The sequence below is a fragment of the Cinclus cinclus genome, chromosome 1, assembly GCF_963662255.1.
Source record: "Cinclus cinclus chromosome 1, bCinCin1.1, whole genome shotgun sequence".
In the NCBI taxonomy this organism is placed as follows: domain Eukaryota; kingdom Metazoa; phylum Chordata; class Aves; order Passeriformes; family Cinclidae; genus Cinclus; species Cinclus cinclus.
In genome coordinates this window covers 29,033,307-29,050,901 of record NC_085046.1, presented here as the reverse complement: position 1 = coordinate 29,050,901, position 17,595 = coordinate 29,033,307, and the positions used below count along the sequence as shown (strand labels likewise).

At 39.9% G+C, this 17,595-nt stretch overlaps 1 protein-coding gene across 1 annotated transcript; it reads left to right on the top strand.

The window, feature by feature from the left end:
• Positions 1 to 13,894: 13,894 nt before the first annotated feature.
• AGR2 (anterior gradient 2, protein disulphide isomerase family member) lies at positions 13,895 to 17,177 on the top strand. Its single transcript, XM_062495467.1, has 7 exons — positions 13,895 to 14,024; positions 14,359 to 14,422; positions 14,499 to 14,551; positions 15,538 to 15,611; positions 15,987 to 16,050; positions 16,450 to 16,533; positions 17,128 to 17,177. The coding sequence occupies exons 1-7, from the start codon at positions 13,895 to 13,897 to the stop codon at positions 17,175 to 17,177; spliced, it is 519 nt and encodes a 172-aa protein (XP_062351451.1).
• The last annotated feature ends 418 nt before the right edge of the window (positions 17,178 to 17,595 follow it).

The window sequence follows — 17,595 nt, the reverse complement described above, 5'->3', positions numbered from 1 at the left end:
TTTGTGTGGCTATGCTGTGACCTGCCAATTCCTCCACTGCTGTGTGTACTTGCAACAACACTCTGCTCCAGTAGCTCTGGTGTAGGGGACACCGTCAACCTTACAAGCACCCTGTGCTCTCACATCTCCATTTATATAATTTCTCCTTTTTTATTATAAGAGTAGCAGTTTGCCAACACAGCTTCATTGACACAGTTTCATAACTGCATTGATTTATGTGAATAACTTTGGAGATTTACAGTTGATTATTTGATTTCATCTTTGGAGGCATAAATGGTAGAGCCCCAAGGAAAAACTGGATTAGAAGTGTAGACATCATATTAAGATGCCCCACAAGAACTCTGGAATGACCCAAGTTCATGTCCAAAACAAACTCCTTCAGAATGGTAAAAGCTGTAGTCATTGTGCAGTACTAAACACCTAAACCACATTTAACAAAGTGTTTCTAATCAACAAGAACATGAGGGTGACTTAGTAGAAAGTCACAAGTAAATTTGGTAATAGTAGGCACAAAATGCAAATACAGGTCGTAGATCCAAGTGTTGAGTCCAATATTGCTTAGATTTCAGGGGCATTTTGTCCTGAAGTTGCAGGTTGAATGAATAGCAATTTCAAAAATTTGTTCAAATAATTGTTCTTGTTTTAATAATTTTTAAACCCTCCCTATGCTTCAAGGAGCACTTAAGTTCTCCATTTTATTCTAGAAGGCAAAATTCCACTCGCTGATTTTTTACCAGGAGTGGGAGACTCTATGGAAAATTACAAATTTCATGTCTCAGGCTGTATCTTACCCCATCATATAGTTATGTTTTAACCTATTTCATCTTACCAATCTCCCACTAAACTGTTCAACTGGTTAAGTCCTTTCTAAAACATAGACTTTGTAACTGACTCATGCTCTCACTTAGAGAATTATTCACACTGTGGATCTCCACAAGTACAAGCAATTCTCTGTGACAGTCTCATTTTGGGAAGTGAAGCCAAAATAATTACTTTTTCTAAACAAATTTTTACTTCAACAAGAAATTTTGCAAAAAATCTTTTCATATCCAAACAGGTTTTGGTTTTTTGTTTTTTTGGTTTTTTATTTTGCAAAATGACAATTTGATGCAGCAAAAATGCAAGTCTTTGATCAAGCACCTTTTTAAGTTACATTTTTTGTCTAAAAGGTTTGGTTGGCAACAAATAACTCTCTGGATCCCCCGTCACCCCTTCTAAAAAGCTTGCCTAAATCATGTTTTTCATCCTTCTGCAGAAGCCTGAGGAAAATAAATTTTAAATTAATGAATGAAAAAAATTGGTCTGAATCTGACTCCACTGTCATTTTGAAGTTTGATGGTGCAGACCCTATGAAAAGACCTAAGGGCAGGGATAGCTTCACCGAAACAAAGAACAAGTGCTACTACTCCAGCCTGCAAATATCTGTTTATTTTCCAAACTATCAAACCTGGCACCTGTAGCAAATAGGCAAAGAGATGTTGGTGGGTCTTTCATTAAGATCTTTGCTAAATTCATGACTTAGTGTGAACTGGTGAATAATACAATCTTAAAAAACATAGAATAATATAACAAAACGCCTAAAACTGTGGAGTGGAGCTTTTGTTTGCATTTAGTTTTATATCCAATTAATTTCCTGTTAGAAGAATTGCAGCAATATTTTTTGGTACAACTTAGCTGCAATCTACTGTTCATGCAGCAGAGTAAGCCCAGCATTAACTTTCATCCATCTGAGATTTGCTGACTGAGAGCAGCATTCCTGCATTAGGATGCCATCTCCAGCACATTCAGAATGTAATACCATCTTGCATAGAATACACAAAGAGAAAGTAAAAGGGTGTCTTCCTTCATGGACAGAATAAACTCTTTGTCATTTATCTGCCGTAATATTTAAACCTCATTACTGGTATAAGCCACAGGTAGGCTTGCTCTCTCTTTCTCTCTCTCTCCCCCTCTCCACTTCTCTAGTCAAACTAAAGGTAGCAAGTAGGAGATTTTGATTATGAATTAAACAAAACCACTCCCAAATTGCTATGGTGCCACAGAGCAGAGAACCAACACCCAGGGCTACTGCTATTAGAGATTCCTGCTCGCCAGCTCTGCAAGTCATCCTGGGCAAGACTTATACACAAGGCAGACTTCAGTGAAACCAAGCAAATTGGAGGGCAGCACTGCCCTGGAACTGGTTAGAAGGCTTTACAGAATTCAGCCCCAACACAATGTATCTTCCACTTGAACTAAAGCACTTTATCAGGCATGGTTTCTACATAAAGCAGTTTGCAAGGAGAGCTGAATTTATCATACCAGCTGATGAAGTCAGAAAAAGCAAAGGGTGTTCAGTTTGAGATTCATTTAAGGGCTGACTTTAACATTTCTGTACAAAATTTTTAAAGTTACCTTTTGACAAGTGCCCAAGGATAGAGCTTGGCTTTAAAATTTTTAGACGTAGCAGTAAGACAGATGCATAAAAAATTTGGAAGCTGAAGTCTCTCTACTGAGTGTGAACCAGATCACTGAGTGCTCAAAAGGTTTGTTTGCTCACCAAACAGGCAACAGGAAAGAAACATGCCAACATGGTGCGCTCTCATGAAGGCAGAACTCTTGAGACTTTCCTGGAGGGGTCTTTGCTAATAGATTCACCTTGCTAATGGAATCAGGTACTGCAGAGCAAAAACAGTAATTTTTCTTTACGTGAGCAATGTTAGTGACAGGAAGAAAACTTTATGATTGTGCAGTAAGAATAATACCCCTGGAACAATTTTGCTTTTCTATTTAAATTACCTGTAAACACAAAGCACCAGTTTCATTTTGCCCAGACCCTTGTGAATTCAACACTTATTCTTTTAAATTAACATATTTATTCTTTTGATCTGACCATAGAAATATAGAATATGCTGAGTTGGAAGGGACCCACAAAGGTCATCAAAGTTCAACACCTGTCCCCAAACAGGACACCCCCAATAATCACACCATGTGCTCCTTTCAGCATCTTTAGTCTTCCAAAGCATGTGTCAGTTATCTGAAAAAGATTTGTTAAATTAAACTCTTTTTTCTCATTTCCCAAATCCAAAGGTACTAAAAAGCCTGTGAGTAATGTAGACCCAAGCTCTGCTAGACAGATGCACATTCAACAGCAAATGTCCCAACTAACTTTGCTGGAGTGTCTCACAACATTAAGGCATCACCCAGAAACTCTTACAGTCAGCAACTGAAATAGCTAAAAGGTAGAGTTACTCGTATCAGGAGTTTTCTATTCCTACATTTTCTATATTTAACAGAAAAAAAATGGGTTGGTTTTATTTCTAAACCAATCTGATTGACTCAATGAGACAGTTGGAAAATTCTTATTATTATGGTGCATTCATGCTTTAGTTTCATTGACATAGCAGTGTCAATCACCAAAAGGATGGTCTCAAAATTCAAGTTGCAGCTTGCTATGCCTTACAGTAATTCTTAGACTTTTATTATGACTCTAGTTTAATTTACCAGCTATAAGAATGCTATTTATTTTTTGGGCTGAGCCAGGACAGTCAAGACCAAAAAGTAGGACTAGTTCTGCTTAACAGCTACATGAGAAATGAAGTCAAGCAAGCTAGATGCTGATCTCTTGCACACATCAACCAGGAAGTTGGCAAGAAAATACAGGTGTGACAATCTCATTGGTGAATAGAAAGAAAAAATACAACTATAAGGAACACCTCTTAAAACTGTGAAGGCATCCTTAGTTGAACCAAAAGTCTGATAGATTCCTTTTCTTCTAAAAGAGGAGGAAAAATAAAGATTTTATAGGAGATCATGCCAAAGGTCTCAACTCCTAAACATAGAGAGCAACTTTGCACACCACAGTGTGATGTTTGCAATATCAAGTGTCCACATGAAGCTCATCCTAAACTGAAAAAAAATTTTAGTTTTTTAGGATTTTCATTTAGAAAGTACAGGGAGCTAGAACAGATAGTGGAGCTTATAAATTATTAATAGTTTATTGTTTAATCATCATATGAATCAGATGAAAGCAGTGCCTACCATATAAACCTGTAGTGAAAATAATAGCAATAATTACTAACTCTCATGCTTGTGGTCCTTTGGCATGTTGCAGCCACATGAATATAGCACTGAATAATTGCTTCTCTCCAAAAAACTGACATAATCTACATCCATAACCTTCAGCTTGCTTTTTAACATTTTCATATTTGACACTTAAATCTTGAGATCACTGGACAGATCAGCACTGTGTCCTGAACTAGCATCTTGGATTCAGCCCTGATAACCAGCCCACCAAAGTAGCAAACAGCAGAGCTCCACAATAGCCAACCAAAGACAGGCATTTCCTCCATTCTTCCTGTGCTGCTGATTTATATCTCTTCCACTCATTCCAGAAAAGACAGGACGTGGGTGCTACCAGCTGGTCCCTGGTTACTTTTGCCCTGCAATGCCTGCTGAATGTAGGAGGCTGCTGCTTGCAGGCAGCTTTCCACCAGCTGCCTGTTTGCTCTGCAGCTCTAGCAGCTGCATGATATGAAATAGGAGGGCAGGAACTGAAATCCCAACCTGCTGGTGTTTGTAATTACTCAATGCATTTAACTCTGAAAACCTAGCTAGCTCTCTCATCACAAAACAAGAAATTACACCTTATTGTTTCTTCTCATTCAGACATGTTAAAAGCAGAAATGACACAGGAACTCTAGTATGCGCATTTTTACTTACTTATGGCCCCTCATGAAGTGGTCAACTTTTGAATGATCTGCTTTCAGATCACACTCACATCTCTGTCTTTTTCCACACCATTTTTTTGGCACACAGAGATTAAACTACCTTTGACTTGACCACGTGGGAATTGCCTGCCTCCCAGGGAATCTCCAAGTGATACAGTTAGATATAGGGAACAGCTGGATGCAAAAAGACCACAGTACTTAAGCTTGCTTCTATTTCAGTCATTGTCAGCTGCTGGAATGACCTTGTAGAGAGGGAGGGCAAAGGGGAGTCTGCTGCCCTGTCCCAGCTCCTGTGCCTCTGCACTAAGCATAGCTGAAACACATATCAGCCTTTTGACCACCAAGTATTTCACAAGATTTGGGATAGCATTGCTCATGCCACCTCCAGCAATTTTAAGTGAGGGTTTTGCATTTGAATGGCTAGATAGAGCCACGTTATCATCAAGACATCAGCTGGAACTGGGCCAGCAGGAAAATGGGAACACCCATCCTCTATCAGCTCCCTGTGACTGATACTGCTTGTTTAGTGTCACCACCTGTGGGGGTGTGCTTACCATTTCCAGGCCATGACGTTTAAACAAAAATTTAAGTACACGTTGCCTAAAGTCTCTTCAATTGGCTTGAACAGCCAGCTAGCCATCCTGATAGGGACATTACAACTGTATTTGTACAGTCTATGACCCACACCATGGTGAAACCTGAGCACCTCATAGTTAAAAGTTAATAGCCATTCATTACTGTTCCAGCAATAATATTCTAACCTGTGACCATAGTATGGCATTTTTCCATTAATTTAGCTTATATTGGGCAACATATCAGGCCTAGCTGAGAGTAGGATATGCTTGGGTTCAGTTATAAGTTCACCTTTGTGCTATTTAACCTTTCTTTTATACATACTACATATGTAGATTCACCAATTGTTGAATTTGGCAGGGACCTCTGGAGACGGTCTTGTCCAAGTTTCCTGCTTAAAGCAGGGTCACCTACAGCAGGTTGTTCAGGGCTATACCCAGTTGAATTTTGAATATGTCCAAGGATGGGGATTCCACAACTTCCAGTCTTCAATCATCCTCACATTAAAAAGGAAAAAAAATCTACTTTATATTTGCATGTAATTTTCTGAATTTTAACTGACTGTCATCTTGTCACTTGATATCAGAGAAGAGTCCAGCTTTTCCTTCTTAACTTGAGTCAAAGAATCATAAAATTATTTGGGTTGGAAAGGACCTTAAAGACCTTGTAGTTCCCACCTTCCAGACGTGGGCAGGGACACCTTCCACTAGACCAGGCTGCTTAAAGCCCCATCCATCCTGGTCTTGATCACTTCCAGGGATGAGACATCTACAGCTAAAACTCCAAATGAGTCACTTGAAGACATGGTCCAGCCTTCTATTAATCTGTGTGGCCTTCCTCTGGACAAGGAGTCCCCACAATCAGGTATTGCAGCACACTGATGAGATCCACCTAAGCCATCTCTTCTGCAACTGAATAGTCCTAGCACTCTCAGACCCTCCTCAAATGAGAAATGTTCCATATTTTCACCATCTTTGAACCCTTTTGGTGGACTTGTTCCAGTATGTGCATATCTCCTTTACTGGGGAGCTCAGAACTGGACCCAGCACTGTGGATGTGCTCTCACTTTCTTTGTCTTGCTGATAATGCAGTGGTCTGCAACATGTCATTAGAGTACTGTATAACAGAATGAATTAAATTATGTCAATATTTAAGACAAGGATTGTAGTGAGAAGCTTTCAGAAGTACGTTCAACATTCTGCATTAGGAAGCACCTCACAGCATGAAGCAGCTGGAACTGGGTGCTGTGTTATTTCAAAGTTCACATTACAAACAGTTGAAGGTTGGGCAGGATAAAAGTACTCTTTCCAGCCCCATTCCTGTGCATAATGAATAATGGCATTCATAATCAAACAACAAGTTTGTTGAACAACTCTTTGAAACCTGACAGAAGACTTGTCTGGGTAACTTGTGCCAGTGGTAAACTATTCTCTTCACAAAGATGAAAAAACGACCCTCACACCCCCCTACAAAAAAAAAAAAAAAAAAAAAGTAAGGGGGGGGAAAAAAGGTAAAATAAGAAGGTGAAAACATAGAGGATTTTATACCTACATTTGGAGAGTTAGTTTTACAACTTCGTCACTGATCCAGGTAAAAATATAATATTCAGGATCTGGAAAATCCAGCTCAGAAGTGAGACTGCTAAATCCCAGATTTAACCTTGACAAGGCAACTGGAACTGCCCAAGCAGAGACCCCCACCCAGTTCTTACTGAAGCAGAGAGAGATAAACCATGGCAGGTTTGGATGTGGTGGAACATCTAAGACATGGGAGCTGTGAGAGCTGCTGCAGAAAGGACTTAGCTCTGGGGTCTGCTAAAACTGTGCAGTCTCTGTGGGTGACTAAAACTGCACGTTCTGTGATGAATGCACAAGCCAAGAACTTGGGAGAAGATGGAGGGGTCTGTGGAGCACACCATGCAGATAGTGTCAGCACTACGAGAGCCTGCATGGCTTGGAGAAAAAGACCAACACTACTAGGAAAGAGAGAAACTCAGCAGAACAAATTCATACATTCCATTGCAGAGGATGGGATATTGCCCTCGAAGCAAAAGCAATGTTTAAAAAAAAGACATTAGCACACAAGAAACAGTGGGGCTAAAATAGCAGTTGTGTCAGTGGTTTCAGCTGGAATTTCACTGAGATGTGTTTACTGCTCATTGAAAAAATAAAAAATAAATAAAAATAACAGGATGGAAAGCTTCATCTTTATCTTTGCAAACTTTCAGGTAAGTTAGCAAGAAAAAAGAGAATAAAGAGAGTTCCATCCATTATTACTGAAGGACCATGAATTCTGGAGGGAGATTTGGGACATCATGTCACTGATACTCACTAGGAGCCAAAGGTTTCTGATCTTCCAGGCAAAGCATTAGGAAAACTAAAAGGATCTGGGTTAAAGATAAATAGATATAATTTTGAAATAAGAACAATGAATACAAAGATGGCCTACAGAGAGATCACAGCAAGGTGGCAGCTCTGGGAGACTCACTGAATTATGAATGTTGTGGCTCAGCTGCTTGCCTGTAATAGAGTTTAGCATCCAAGGATCAAGGCAGGCCAAAAACAGAAGGGGGCTTAATTAACAGAAAGGGTTATTTTTAAAATGCCCGTGTGATACTAAGTACATAAACAAGCTGTTCAAAACATAAATGCTTTCCCCACTGTTCTCAAATATTACAGTATAAAAAAAAATAGGAACTGCTGGGGCACAGATTTCAAGTTATACTGAAAATTGCACATCAGTTAGACAGGGCAGGAGTCATTTGCTTTAATTTTGCAGTACAGCAAATTTTCTGGCTTTAGATAGAACCAGTTAATTTATTAAAATGCATTTACTTCAATATAAAAATTTCAGACATGAAGCATTGCTGATGACAACCGATTTGCCCAGTTAAAAAGACCAGATAAACAGTCTTCTTCACAGGCTGTGGTACAACCACAGCTTCCCAATCCCTCTCATCACAGAATTCCTCTTCACCATTCACTGCTTCCCTGTGGGACGGAAAAAAATATTTCAGAGTTAAATCTAAATGCTACCAGGATCAGGCTTTCTCTTACAAAACACACCAGAGCAATTATGTTCCACATATGCTGGAAACCTTGAAACTCCTTGGTGTAATAGACCATGACAGTTTCCTTATTGCTGTGAAAAGGGCATTAAACAATACAAGAGCAAGTACATTTAATATGGCTCTTCAAATGACTTTGTGATTTTAAAACATGTCATTCAGCAATGCCTTCCAGACATCACATCAAGACTCAAAGTATGGGATAAGAACTGGCTACATGACAAACCCACATCTTCATGTAAAGCAATGTAAGAGATGCTACATGCTTTTCATGACAGCCTGTATCAAGTGGTGATGATTTGTACTATAAACATCCACATGTAAGTGGAAAAAAATGCCTCTAGAGATATCAAAATCCTCACAGATTGCTCTTTTCTTTTGCAAGCAGTAATTAGAGTCAGATTATCAAATTATTATTATTTTATCATTATCATAGTATCTCTATTATTTTAAATCCTTAGTGTCACTTCTGCTAGCCAAAAAATATTACCAATAAACAGTTGGTACTGCAAGTTAATTGAGTAATTTATCAACTAAAAAGAGGAAAATGTTGGGCTGACATATTTTGGAAAACCATCATCCTTCAGGACAAAACATCAGACTCCTAGCAAAAATTTGCCTGAGCTCCAGCTGCCAGCTTTAAATGTTCAGCAACAGAAATCTGCTGAACTTTTGTCTTTCCAGCCGTATATTGAAATGTGGCTTTGTAATGAAAATAAAGTAAATTGGGGTTGAACTATGGCCTTTCAACTCTCAAGAGAATGTCTGGACCATTTATAAGACACAAGTTTCTCCTTTAGTAATGCTTTCCATTTGCAAGTGTTAGCAAATATTTCCTGATCCAATGGGAGAAAAATCACTTTCTTACCTAACAGATCACAACTGAACAGGTCTGGGATTAAGTGTCTGCTCCAGCATAAATGCTTATTACACAAATAAACAGTCCTGGCATGTGTGACCAGGGACATGGATCATCGTGGCATATCCCAGTCCAGACAGCACCTACCTATAATATTCATGAAAAAGATTTGAACTATTTCAGGGCAAGAAGGAAACAAAATAGAACCTGCATCTGTCATAGGTGTAAGAGGATGTCTCAGCTCCTAAATTTTGGGGTATAAGGCTTTCTGGAAAATTTTAGTCAAATTTCACCCGAAGAGCGATAAAAATTTTTCAGGCGATAAAAATCCTCTAAGGGGTTAAAGCACTGACAAGAGAAATTTGACCAGTTCTCAAATAAGTTTTGTTTACTTTCAACCACTATGTCTTACAATATACTACTACTTTAAGAGCACTGGAAGATTGATAATTTCCAGATATGTCTGTCTCTGGCTTTGATTCAGAGCATTGCTAGTGTGGGACTGACTACACAGCTCCTTCATTACTTCTCATTCCTCCCATGTAAATTTCTGATATTTATTCTATGCAGTAGATCATAAGACTTGGAAACATGTGTTTATTATCAAATTAGGAGAAATGCCTGAATTCTAAAACTTCTGTATTGCAAGAAAACACAAGAAAAAAACAAAGCACATCAGAGAATGCCTTCAGAACAGATGCAACATTGGCCACCTGAAGCTTTGCAAATTTCTGTATAATATAATGAACAAAGACACCTCAGAGCAGGGGAACCAACATTCTATTAAAAATTGGATTACTAGTTTTGTAAAGATGTTAATATTTAACAGTAATAGGATCTACCAGATCTTTATAGACAAAGGGGAAAACATTCTGGAATAGTCCTATTTGGTTTGAAGCTCTGTGGGGCAGTTCCTGAAGGATTTAGTCACTGAGGCAGAGAAAGTAGCCCATTATAAAAGTCCAGAAGAAAGCTTAGCAGCTGGGTACTGCTCAGTCTCAGGGCGCAAGCAGGGAGCTGTGGGAAAGACAGAGCTCCCCACTCTCATCATTGACAAGGCACAAAGCTGTTTTGGAGACAAGCCTAACTGCATCAAGGCCACTGGGTTGGAGCTGACAGGAAAGACCCTGTGAGAGCTGTATTTGAATTACTGAGACTCTTACAGGAATCAGTTCTGTCAGAGTAGAACAAGGCTATGTGGACACAAGCTAATATAAATGCATCCCCTGAAAACAGGAGAAAGCAAGGGTGCAAATGAAATGGAGATAAATCTAAAGCTGTTGCCAGGAGCAGGTAGGGGCTTGGCTTTGGGGATGCATTTTTAGAGAAAACCCTAATTTTTTATAAGGTGAGTGAGAACCCACCTGCTTATTATCTCTTCGCAGCACCAGAGAGCAATTACAACTTCTTTTACAGGCTCTAAAACTACCAAATGCTCTTAGGTGTGACCTGAGAAAAGAGTCAGCAAGAGCGTGTTAAATTACAATTATGAATTTTCTAAGCTGAGACCAAAATGAGTACCCAAGGTTAACTTCCAAATCTGCACTAAAGTGGATTTAGAATATAACCTAAATTGCCCAAAGTGAGTGGTTCCATGTCCAAATATGGACCTTGGAGACATCTTTTAGTGTATGTTCTGGAAGAAAAGCTGAATGGATGTAGTTTGGATAGACAATATAGGAGCAAACTAATTACATCAGTAAATCTTCAGGGACAAGTGCTGGAGGACAAGAAGAAATTTACATGCATATTCTCTCATGAAAACATTCTTATTCCATGAAACATACAGAAAGGGCAGTTAAAATCACTGATGTGCCTGGGAGCTTTGGTTTCACTCTCCTAATACATCAAGCAGTTAAGCAAAGCATGGTAGAATTCAATTTTTTTTTTTTTTTGCTAGAGTTCACCATCTTGCTTCTGAATTTTGTTTTCCTAATTACTATTCACGAAAAAACAAACAAACCCCCCCCAAAAAACAAGTCAAATCCACACTAAGATCCAAAGCTCCTAATTCTCTCAAGTATATTTGTAACAAATGGCTGCTTTTAGCAGCTATCAGACAGCACTGTGAATTTCAAACAGGAAAATCCATATCTGATGGATTTCATCTACCCAGCTGAGAAATGTTAAGCATTTACTGCCCATGAACACGGGATTTTAATCTCACTGAGATATATGAGGCATGCAGCAAGGAGAACATACTGTAGCTTCAGCATACATTGCTGAGCACAGACTTGCAGTGACCTCTGCAGAAGGATCATGTGTGGTCAGTGCAGCAGTGGGAATGACCATCCAGGTCTCATTTTCCTGAGCATTGCACTGTACTGTATGTGCATCTGAAACCAAAGATGATTGGTTGGGTTCATGTTATAGTTAAAAATAAATGTTTACACAACCAATTAATTGTGGAATTTAAATTAAATGTTGGCTTAGATCTCTGCTTATGAACAGAGTTTTTTAGTATAGCTTCCAAATACATTTTTGTGGAGACCTTTACCAGACTTTTTTAGGTTTGATGACAATTCTGTTTGCTGTTACCTATGTGCATGTGTGTACACATATCTGTATAATGTGCATAGTTATTTATCTAATTAACATCCACCGTTCTGAGTCATCAATTAACTTTTTCTAAGGACTAAAAGGACAGCAACCCATACTGATTTTCCAACCAATCAAAAAAAGACAAATCACTCTTCAGGCAAATCAGGAGTCTTGACTTAAGCTTACCTGTACTTGGATCTTTGCCAATCTTTTAAAATCACCTTTCAAGAAATATCCCAAAAAGTCTACAGAAATGTCTCTAAGCTTTCAGTACAGTATCTGACAGGAAACAGAAATGTTATTTAATTACAAAATTAACTTTGACCATTTTTGTGGGGAAAAAATGGAAAGTTTAGCTCTTTGAAAGTAGTATTCAAATTCAAAGATTGTGGGCGGAGTTGGGGTGTGAAGGTGCATAAATAGGCAGTAGGAACAGCAGCATTCACACTGAAATCAGGAACACCTTCACATCTTGGCAAGCAACTGAGAGAGTAAACAAGGTAAGGCATTACACACTCCCTGCTTCAGAAGGTACCTGGGGATGGGAAATCTGATCAGTGCAAAGACTGCAGCAAAGCAGGCGAGGTCCAGCACAGCTTTATATGAAGGAAAATGTCTTGAGAAATACTGGCTTTGCAGGTTGGGGGGGGGGGAGAAAGGAAGAAAAACAAGAGGGGTTATTTTAGAAAGCTTTTAAAAAGTGCGCATAGTCTTCCAGAGGTGACGTTTTTAAGGAGTAGGTTTAATGCTCCTCTTTCTTTATTTTCTGCATGTTGCCTCTACAATAGCCTGAAATGTGCCTGATCTTTGATTTCCTGGTTGTCCAATACTTTTTTATTTTTTCTCTTTAAGAAAGCATTAGTTCTGTCATACAGCTCTAGCCAAAACAATTCTTGAGGCAGCCCTGACAATCCAGGGTTTAACTGAACTTCATGCAATTTTTTTCCTTGCCAAGGAGACTTTCCTTGGGGCAGAAAAACAGTCTGCTGCAAAAGTTGTATTTCACACCTTAGAAAGAGACTCTCTCTGGATATCTGAGCTCTACTGGACATCCCACTAGCAAAGAACATTGTATCACTTGTGGAAACTCAGATTCTGTCTCCTCCTGCAGTTTCTACCTGGAAAAACATTTCTGTTTTCCTGGAGTCCAGTTTCCATTGTCTGAACTTTAAAAACAGTCAACCTGCTGTTGTGAGGGGGTTTTTTTTGTAGGCTTCTTTTTCCTTTTTTCTTTTCTTTTTCACCTGAATCTTTTCAATGTTCTGCAGTGTTTTTGGAACATCTTATTTTTTCTCTTTGCAGCCATTATATTGGTTCTAGTTTCTTAGAGGAAATGTAATGAGAAAACATAGGGTCATGTTGCTACAATGATTTCCCCCTTCAGAGAAACATCCCAGCTGAAATGCTGAGGAACTTTTTATCAGATGTGTCTTGTCTCCATGCCCCAGTCTGGCTCAGGAAAAGCTCTCTGCTTTGTGCTGCTTTCACCCTCAAACTCCAGTTCTCACAGGGCCACACATCAACTCCTCCCAGCTCTTTTTGTTATGCATTCTGCTAGGTTTAAGGATTAGATGATATATTTAAGGGGAAAAACTGGATTGGAAGTATCGACAACACAGTTAAGCTGTGTCTATGCTTATGTTCATTGTAAAGCCTAGTTTAAACATTCTGCTTTCTCATTTGAGCTGCTCCCACAGCAAAATGGGGGAAGACCTGAGACAAATTAACTTTTCAGCACCTACAGCTGGTTACTCCAGCACTGGGTGATCAAGGTAGAATTATGAATTTATTAGGAACTTGCAAGGACTTCGGGAATTGCTGTAACTCGCTTGTTTTCCTGAGCACGTTCAGTATACGTAAAAAAGAGGAAACTAACAAGCACAGACATGCACACCCTAAAAGGGCCGCGGCCCGATGGCAGGGCCAGGGGAGCGGGCAGCAGCCGGGTGCCTCAGGGCGCTGTGCTGAGCAAACCTGAGGCTTCCGTGCCCTCGGGCCCCTGCCTGGAGCTGCTCCTTTCAGCCCCGGCTCGCCCCGCTGCATATTTGTGACTCGAGCTTTGCCTGTCCCGGGCCTCGCCGCCGGCAGCCACCTGGGAGGCGCTGCCACCACCCGGGGCTTCTCCCACCTCTTCCAGGAGCAGCCATGGAGAGAAGTTACGCGTCCTTGTTCTTACTGCTCATTGTCATCTCCTGTGCTCTGGCAAAGGATGCGGGCAAGAAGGATTCAAAGGACACTACGGCTAAGCCAAAACTGCCTCAGACACTCTCCAGAGGTAACAAAAAAACCCAAATCACTGAAATAAAACCTCCACCAAAATTTTTTAAAAGTGCAATTTTGTGACTATTTCAGCTACTATGCTGCTCTAAAAAAATTAATTCTCTTACAACTCATTCTGCAAAACCTTTCCTAGTGTTTGCCAGCACCCTCTCCTCCTTCATCCCCGATTTAAAGCCCTGTGGCAGCGGGTTTGTCCCAAGCCCCTCCCGGCAGCGGTGGGCAGGGGCAGCACTCGCAGCCGGGGATCGCGGCCCCGCTGGTAAGGCGCTGTCTGAGGGTTGTGTGTCTGTGTGTCTGTGTGTTTGTGTGCGTCTCCTGTCCCTCCGCAGGCTGGGGAGACCAGCTCATCTGGACGCAGACCTACGAGGAAGCGCTTTTCCGTGCCAAGCACAGGTACCTGCCCTGCCCTGCTGCGCCCGCCCTGAGCCCCCCGTGCTCCCCGCTCCTAACCACGGCTCTTCTTTTCCAGCCAGAAACCCTTGATGATTATCCACCACCTGGAAGACTGCCCACACAGCCAAGGTAATCCTTTTGCACTCGGGAGGGAAAAGAAAAAAAAATAGAAAAAAAAGTGTTTTAATTTTCTGCAAAAAGGCTGCTTTAAAAAAAGAAAATCAGCCCCGTTCTGCTTAAACCTTAGTGACTATTAGTCTGTAGCACTAGCTTGCACAAGCATGGGGAGTGTTCTTCAAGTTACTGTACCATGAAGGTGTTCTCCAATGTGCAGAAATAAAATAAAAATAGTAATTCAGTATTGCATGATACAGAATGGATACAGAAATGAGTACAGGTCAGTAGGTTTTTACCTCTGACAAATTTGAATTTGGTTCACAGCACAATCAGCCAAAATCAATAGCAGGACCAGTAGCAAGAAATAACAATTTGTTGGAAAGATCATATTCGGCTCTTGATATCACCAGTGATTAAGACTGAATCCAGCCAAGGACTAAATCAACCCAGGCTGAAACTGAGCTCTTACAGGATTTCTGGTATCTGGGATTTCTCTTTTCCCAGTGTCTTTGAATTTATGTGAGGCCCCTCCTTCCTGCAAGTCAATCCACATGGCAAGATCTTTGCATCCATCCATAGCTCCAGAAACACCAGAATGGTCTTTGTACAAGCATTTAAACCCTTCCAAGCACTTTAGTCTGAAGCCCTCCATCCTGTATTTTCGAGAGCTTTAAGATCTGGGGCCAGAAACAACAATAGTAGAAGAGGAGGTTTGAAGGGTCAAATGCTCAAATTCAAACCTAAGCAGACAAATTTGACAGCCAGCTGTACTCTTTGAAGGAAGATGGGACATTTTGCACTACTGCAATTGCTCTTTAATGCAGAATGTAAATGAATGGATCATGTTCCAATGGAATGAACTGAAAAATCTTTGTTTGCTGCAGTTGTAAACTGGAAATTCTCATTTTGTTTCATCAGTTCGTTTGAATTTCTTTTTGGAGGACAGCATATTTCAAAGGCATCTTTTTAATTTTCTTTCCCATTTGTTTCTACTCTAGCCCTCAAGAAGGTCTTTGCTGAACACAAAGATATACAGAAACTGGCTGAAAAATTCATTCTCCTGAACCTTGTGGTAAGTTCCCCAGTTACACTTAATTAAGTGAAAGCTTTTAATTATGGCTTCTCTAACTTGAGTTTAATAGCTAGGGTTGTCTAGGAAAATGGCCACTGCTGAAGCATAACAGATTTCATAGTAAGTCTTTTTCATTTGTAGCTACCATAAACTTAGAATGTGAGGGAATGTAAAGTTTAATAACAACATGAACTGTTACCAGTTTGCAATTCCAGCTTTTAAAAAACCCGCATCCCAGAGAGTGAATCTCTTAAACTGCAAAATTTAATTTAAAAAATAAACTGCCTATTTCATAATACAAAGTATGCTGAAGGAAAAAAAAATATTTATGTAACATGCCCTCCTTGACTAGGAACCTTCTCTGTTTTCTTTAAGTATGAAACCACAGACAAGAATCTTGCACCTGATGGCCAGTACGTCCCTCGGATTTTGTTCATAGGTGAGTACCTCAAGCAACAAAGCTGATCTCAGCACAGAGCCCCTGCTGCACCATACATCTCAAATCCTCAGGCTGATTAACAGGAATTTATTTCATGAGAAATATAGAGATTTATGTTGGTTTTGTGGATTGATACCACCCAGCTTCACAGGTCCCGCATTTCTCCCTCAAAGGCTAATGCCACAGTTGCTGGAATGGGTAGCTCATCCCATTCCTAATAAACCAGCAAACACAACACCTAAAACTGAAATGTCAGTAACCCTGTTAGAACAATCTCTTAATCAGCGGAAGCAGACATGTATCACAGAAACACTTAGGAAGCAAGCAAGAGTGCAAAAGCTTTATTTCCTTCTGCTTAAAGGTTAACCTCTACAAATTCTCCCACCCTTTTTTTCCCAGATCCTTCCCTGACTGTGAGAGCAGATATTACTGGAAGATACTCAAACCGTCTCTACGCATATGAGCCCTCTGACATTTCATTGTGTAAGTAGAGTGTTCTGACACATTCTGGAAATATTCTGAAAGCAGTCACATTTTTCATGTGACAAGGAATAACACCAGGCATTACAGATTCTCACCATCAGTACTTGCTGAAAGACATTTAAATAGTTTTAAAATTATACGGGATGCTAGACTTAAACTCAGTGAGATGAAGAAAAAGATGGCAGAGCCCTGGAGCTTTAAGCATCCATCTGTTTTAAAAGCAAGCATACGTCAGTAGGAGCTTGCATAATTCAGCAGCACTCACTGCAAGCAATGGTGAGAATTCACACACGAGTCCCAGCAGGCCAGGTCAGGAAACCTGGGAGCAGGGAAAGATGTTTGCTACAGCCATCCTTCACTGCTGCACAGCTCCAGTCTCTGCCCATGTGTTTGCATTAATGAATGTTCTCACCAGTAAAAAATTAAACCCATGACGTTCACAAATTGCTCAGAAAAATAAGTGCATCTGAATCTCTATATCAGCAGGCATGTGATTAAAAGCTTTAATAATAATGACATTTTCTCTGCAGCATTTTTGGTTGCTGGCAGAGGAAGTTGCAGCAAAAATAACATGCATGAATATTTCATTTCTAGTGTATTCAAATATGCAGAAAGCACTGAAGCTTCTGAAGACTGAACTGTAAGAGGAAGAAGAAAGCCCTTAAATATTATGGAGTCTTATCTTCCATCTCTTCTCCACACCTTGACACTGGTGAAGAGACTATTTAGAGTGACATTTAGTGATGTGTAGTGATGGTTTCTATACATAAACACTACAGTTTTACATTGGCACTTTTGTACTGGGAAGCATTTTTAAAAGCTGGAGGCTTTTATTTTAAGCCAGCGTACAGAAGAATACTGTATGATTCAACTGTAAAAATGATTTTTTTAAAAATAAATTCAAGTGTTTACATACAAAATATTGCTGTGTTTTCAATTTTTCCCTTATCTTCATTTACCATTTTTAGAAATAGTGAAATCACCATGATGCTTGAGACCACAGCTCGCATTTTACATTCAAGCAAATTGGAAGGAAAAAAGCTGTTGTAGCTCAATCCCAGC